This window comes from Python bivittatus, unplaced genomic scaffold (genome assembly GCF_059951505.1).
Source record: "Python bivittatus isolate LINGU-HERP-01145 unplaced genomic scaffold, Pbiv_v1 ctg000700_np1212, whole genome shotgun sequence".
NCBI lineage: Eukaryota > Metazoa > Chordata > Lepidosauria > Squamata > Pythonidae > Python > Python bivittatus.
In genome coordinates this window covers 103,974,102-103,980,101 of record NW_028277098.1, presented here as the reverse complement: position 1 = coordinate 103,980,101, position 6,000 = coordinate 103,974,102, and the positions used below count along the sequence as shown (strand labels likewise).

Here is a 6,000-nt window from a genome sequence, read left to right as displayed (position 1 = left end):
GCTGGGCCCGGGGGAGCGGGGCGCCCGCGCTTGCCCGGCCCGCAGGAGGGACTGCGCCGGCCTCCCCGCGGGGCCCGGGGGGAAAGGCGGCGGCCGCGGCTGGCCCGGAGGAGCAGGGCAGCCACACCCCCGCCCCTTGCTGGAAAGGCGGGAGCCCACACTCAGCCGCCTCCGTTCGCAGGCTGGAACCCCCGGCCCCCCAAAAAGACCGAAAAAGCAGGGGAGGTTCTGCCTGCCTGCTCGATCCCGGGCTGCGCGCGCCCGCTCCTCCCCGCCCCCACGGGCAGGCAGCGCCCCCCCCACCCCCCACCCCCGCTCGCCGGGGCTTTAAAAGGGTCCCCTCGGAGAAACTTTGGCGATCAATCAAGCCCTGCTTCGGATCCCTCCGCCGGCGCGCAGGAGAGCGAGCGGGCGAGCGGGCGCGCGCGCGAGCGAGTGGCAGCCGCGGCACGGCGGCGCCCTCCGCCGTAGGGAAGAGTCCCGCAGTCTCGGGCTGGCGAACGGAGGCACAGGCGGCCAGGGCGAAGCCAGGCGGCGGCGGCGGCGGCGGCGGAGCGGGCTGGGAGGCGGGCGGCAGCTGCTCGGCTCGGCGCCCCCCGGATGTGAGAGGCGGGCGGCCAGGGGAGCACGATGGGGGGCGCCTTCGGCCTGACCCTGGCGCTCTGCCACTCGCTGGGGCTCTACCTGCAGCTCGGCGCCTCTTCGCGACCCCCGCAGTGGGAGAACCAGATCTCGGGCAACGGTGAGTCGGGGAGGGGGGCTGGGAAAGAAAGGGGCGGGTCGCCTCCAGGAGCGCCAGCGGATCGTTCGCCCGGCCGGCTGCTATGAGGGGCCCGGGTCCCCCCTTCCAGGGGGCCGGCCCTCCCGGTGCCTGGGTTCTTTCTCGGGGCATGCCTTGGCCCTCCCAGCCCTGGGGCGGGGGGGGCTTTGCGACGGCGATCTGCGGCGCCCCGCGGCCGGGCTCGGCTGGGCTGAGCTCCCGGCGGCTCCCTGCGGGAATGCCCAGGTGCCGCGGAGACGGCTTGGCCTGGCGCACGGCCGTGTGCTCGTCGGGGGTAGTGTCCCGTCGGCCACGGCAGGCGTCCCGGCGGTGGCTCGAGCCGGCCAGGCTCGCGGGTCTCCAGCAGCTGCCGAGAGGGAGGGCGGCTGGCTTGGGCCGGGCCGGGCGTGTGGCCGGGGAGGGAGCGGGCCATGTTGCCCGGGGGCGGGGGGGGGGGGAGAAGCGCTTCCCCCTCACTCGCTTTGGCTTCGGGAGCGGCCAGTCGGAGTTTGCAGGGCGGACCAGGAGCGAGGCTGCTGCTGGAGAGCGGCGAAGCGACCCTCGCCCTTCCGCCCCGCCTCGGGGCCAGCAGCCCGGGCTCCGGGATCCTGCCTGGAAGGGCTGGGCGTAACCGCCCGAGCCTTTCGGCAGTCCTCCCCAGCTCGCTCCCGCCCGGACTTCTGAATAGCTCTTCTCCTCCTTGAGGGGGGTCTTTCCCATGTTCCCGGTCTCCCAGGAGAGGCGAGGCGAGGGGAGGCGAGGCGCCTTCGATGCCCGGCTTCAGGACTGCAAGCTCTGGCCGGGAGCGGTTTGCCCGTCTTCCATCTTCCCCGGCTTTCAGAGGCATCTTCAGGAGGGCGGCTCCGGAGGGCGGCGGCGGGGCTTGCCTGCCGACGAAGAGCCCCCTTCCCTCGCTTGCCCTCAGGAGGCTCCGCGCTGCCAGGGAGCCCCTTGGAGAGGGGAGGGGGCATTTGGCGAGCTGGGCAAGCAAAGCCTTCTCACCGATCTTCCTTAGATGTGCTTCCAAACACTGGGCTGGACTTTCTTTCTCCTTCTCCTGTGTGAGAATGTGAGTCATTTGTGCCTATTTTCCTTCTGTAACATCTCTGGGACAGACAGGTGGAAATGGAATTGATGAGAAGGACTAAAAGGAGTACACAGAACCGATGATGTGCGTGTGCACGCACATACAGGCACCCTCTTCCTCCCCCATCCCTTGTGGCTTTCTCCTGCCTCTCCCCCCTTGCATGAATGCCGCCTTCTAGCAAAGGAAGAAGATGGAAGTTGGATTAGCAACTGGTGGGTCCCTTAGCACCCCTGAGGGGCCAGGACTGCTCCAGAAGCTTCTGATGCCAAGGGGGGAGAGCGAGAGAGCAGAATACCTAACCACAGCCTGTTCAGAGACACCAGATCAATTGTTTCTCTCTGGCTGCGGAGTGAGGGGAAGAGATGGCATTCTTGGGTTCTCCTGCAGGCCAAGGCTGCCTCCTGGGTGCACCAACTTTTCTGGGGCTCATCCAGTAGCCTTCCACCCTTCCTTCAGTCAACCTGGAGACCCTTACTTAGGGCTGGTTTCAGAGGAGGGCGAATTCTGCCTGGGCAGCATGGGCTGATGAGAGCTTGAATGTTGCAATGCATTCATCTCCGTGTAGTTCTGCAGCAGCTCGCTTAAACACAACAGCACTATTTATTCATGAGGCCAAGAAGCAGTGAGTAACTGGGTTGTCTATCATAAGCTTTGCTTATTTGCGTTCAGAAGGTAAATGCCAATTTGATAAAAGTGGTGTTTGCCGGAAACTGGTACCAGTGGACGTTTAGCAGATTGGTGCTTAATCCTTTCATAGCTTGCTGGTCCGCGTTCCTCCCCGTCCAGTGAGGCAACGAGGAGGGTGCAAGGAAAGAGGTAGAATGGAGGCTGGCTGTGGTTCTAACCGATCGATCCCTTTGGTCCGTCAATGAAGATCTCTGCTGGATGTTGAAGCGACTTGACTTTTTCTGACCATGGATGCGTTGGGAGGGAATCGTCTAGGATAGAATCCAGTGACCTGGCAGGGGGCACATTATACACTGGTTGGGTTCACAGAGTGGTTATGTTTGCATAGGATGTCATTCCCCAAACCAATAGACCCTTTGATGGCTTCAGGTGATGGGGTAGATCTTGCAGCGTGCAAAGAGAAAGCAGGCAGGGTTGCCTCCGCACGATGAACCACCAACCCTCAGGTTCTATAGTTCAGAAGCCGAACCCCTTGCAGGAGCCCAGCTTCGGGGCCATGGAGGTCATGAGCAAAGCGGCAGGTCAGCGATTCATGGAAAGAAGGTGGAAAACCAAGCCCTGCCCAGAGGAGCAGAGGCCTGAGCTCAATACCGGACAAGGAAGAGCAAGACCAAGGCGGTGGGCAGGTGGGTGAGTGGGCAGGGGAGAGGCTAGAGGCCCTTTCAGACTGTTGGGGGCAAACAGTCTGAAAAGGAGGAGAACAGCTCAGGAGACCCTGCATTCAAAGATGGGAGGGACGGGTCCCCCAAAACTTGTGGCAGAAAATTCCAGGGATATCAGCGTGCTAAACATGGCCATTCCTAAATGTCTTTCTAATGGGGGGGGGGGATATGTCTTTGCAGGGGCCTCATGTTACTGGAGCCCAGTCCACTGTAGGCTGGCTCCCTGTTGTGCTCAGCGGTGTGCTCTGGAAAGGAAGGGCTGTGGCAGTGAGTGCTAGGAACGGGAACCCGCTAAGGTTAACCGTGAAGCGTGAAATACAATTGTGACTGCAAAGTCTCTGTCATTTTCTGCCAAAGCAGTTCTGGAACCGACCCCGTGACACCAGATGAGCGCCTCTTTGTAGGGATGATCATTATACAGTAGAAGGAAAGGTGGTTTGAATTCGGCAGGTTCTTTCCAGGGGTGCATTCTAGGACCGACCTTGATGGGAAAGAGCTGCTCTGCCAGGCAGAGAGCACCAGGCGATGCTTCAAAGGGCAGGCCGTTCCCAAACCGAAGGAAGCATCGCATTGAAAGCCATCTCCAGCCCCCAAAGTCTACAACCTCAGAGGGGCTGAACTATTGAGATCAGTGCAACTAAGTCTTGGGGTTTGCAGCAGGGACAGGAAGGTGCGGGCACTTCCCCTTGTCCCCCCAGGACGGTTGGGGAGCAGGAGCAGCTCCTGCCCTGATTCCTACTCTGGAGTAGCACCACCACACATGCTCAGAGAGTAAATTGCTCTTTCAGGCTTTGGAGAGCTTGAGCTCAAAGCTGCCTTCAGCTCAAGCTTCAGATGGCACTCCTTCCTGCCCTCGCCCTCACCACGCATTGGCATGACCCTCCAGTCAAGCTCCGTCGGCTGCCCCCTTCTCTGATCCCACCGGGGCTCTTAACCAGGGCAAAGAGAGCCAGTGGCGGTGTGCTCCCACCCATGGCGTCAGGAGCTCCGGATCAGCCCTTCTTCCCCGGGGAAAGGCCACCCACACGGCGGGCGGTCCGTGTGGCCACTTTCTGCATTCGCTCATTTTGCAACTGCTCTGAGGACACCTCAAGGTATTGTCTGAAGATGCGTGGTCCAGGTGATGCGCATGACACAGTGGAATCTGTTTCACAAAACAGACGCCGAAGAATCTCTCTGTCATCGCTTCCATCATCTCTATCATCTCTATCACCTCTATCGCTATCTCTGTATGGAAAACAGAACAAGGGAAGGTACAGAGTTCCAGATGGAACAATCGGTAGTAATGGAGCATGTTATCGACTACAGCAGAATGTAGTGGATTCATTGTAGGGAAAGTGGATATGTAAGGAAGTTTCCAACAGAAAGAGAAGCAAATTTCAATGGAAATCTTAACAGAGAACATTTTCTTTCTTCTCCCACTGTGAGATATCTTCCATTTCTAGTGTCAGTCATCTAGTCAACAACTCAACCTGTGCCCCCACCCTGCCATAGAAGAATCCTGTGCACTTGACTGAAAAAGAGCGAGCCCTTTGAACCGCTTTACGTCCTTTATTAATGGCGGAAAAGAAAAATCAGATGTGGCGTCTTTAGGCTACTGAGCATGATGGCAGTCTGCAAAGTTATCGGGGGTGGGGTGGGGGGGCAGCCTGGAGTTCCATCCCCCTTTTGCTGAGGTCCCTAAGGCCTCCAGAATATCTATCCCTGGATTTTGGTGGGAGACTGATCCAAACCAGCAGCACAGTTTCCCGCAGGTTATTTTTGTGGGTGAAATGCAACACAAAGGGGTGTGTAAGTTTTCATTTCGCTTTTTACAAAAGCACTTCAGTGCCTTGGCAGAAATCAAAGCTTTTGCCCTCAAATCATGGCCTTCCTATTCTACTGGTTTCATTACGTTGCTTCCATTGTGACCCTCCACCCCCCACCCCCCGTCCTAAGCGTGTCCCTCGACCACAAAACAGTAGCCTGCCTGGCCCTGACTGGGAGGAGGTACTGGTGGCATTTCGGAGAGCTGGAGGATCGGCCTCCCCTGCCCCTTCCTCAAAGGCCTCGGTCTCTCTTCTCTGCCAGGGTGATGTGCTGGTCCTGAAGAATGCCACCGTGTTCCTAACCCAGCAAGGGCCAGCAAGAGCTGTGTCCCTTCCGCTCCGCTTCCCCTTGTGTGCCTGACAGACCCTCAATTGCACGTGGGACCAGACAGCCACGCTCGCCTCCAGGTGCACCCCTTTCTCTGCGGGCACGGAGTGCCCTGCCTGGCTGCTCATCCCTCAGGGACAGTTCACACCGCGGGGCCCAGGTCTAGCCTGCCTCCCTCCTCCTCTTCCTCCTCCTCCTGCTGCTGCTGCTCCTGCTGCTCCTCCTCCTGCCTTCCAACTTGCTCACCAAGGGAAGACCTTCAGCCATCCTTGCTCCCACTCTGGCTGCTTGTAAAGGCCAGGCTGTGCCCTCCCCCCACCTCCTTTGCTACCCAGCCAAAGGCTTCCTGTCCCAGCCAGCTCTGGCAGAGAAATTGGGTAAACAGCTGCCAAAGAGGGGAGCTGTCTATACTGTGGCTAAGCCACCAAGGATGGCGGCCCCGGGCAATGACACCCTGCCCAGATCTCTGTCCCCAGGCAGAGCGTGCCTCGTCTCGGCCTCTGCAGATCGCCCCAGCCTGAAAGAGGTCACGTTCAGCTGGATTCCCTCAAGTTCCCTGGTGGGGATTCTCCGCTCTTCCTTTTTCTCCTGCTGCTGCTCAGGCTGACCTGGGCTCATCCTGAGCCCCCCGCCTCACTGGCTGCACCCTCTGCGCCTGTTCCCTGCCT

General features: G+C 59.9%; 1 protein-coding gene across 1 annotated transcript in view; it reads left to right on the top strand.

Moving 5' to 3' along the window:
* Positions 1–479: 479 nt before the first annotated feature.
* VSTM2L (V-set and transmembrane domain containing 2 like) overlaps positions 480–6,000 on the top strand; it is a 50,381-nt gene continuing 44,860 nt past the window's right edge. Inside the window, exon 1 of the mRNA XM_088153903.1 lies at positions 480–742. Coding sequence (XP_088010029.1) covers positions 631–742 — 112 coding nt within the window. The 5' untranslated portion in view covers positions 480–630. The remainder of the gene's footprint in view (positions 743–6,000) is intronic.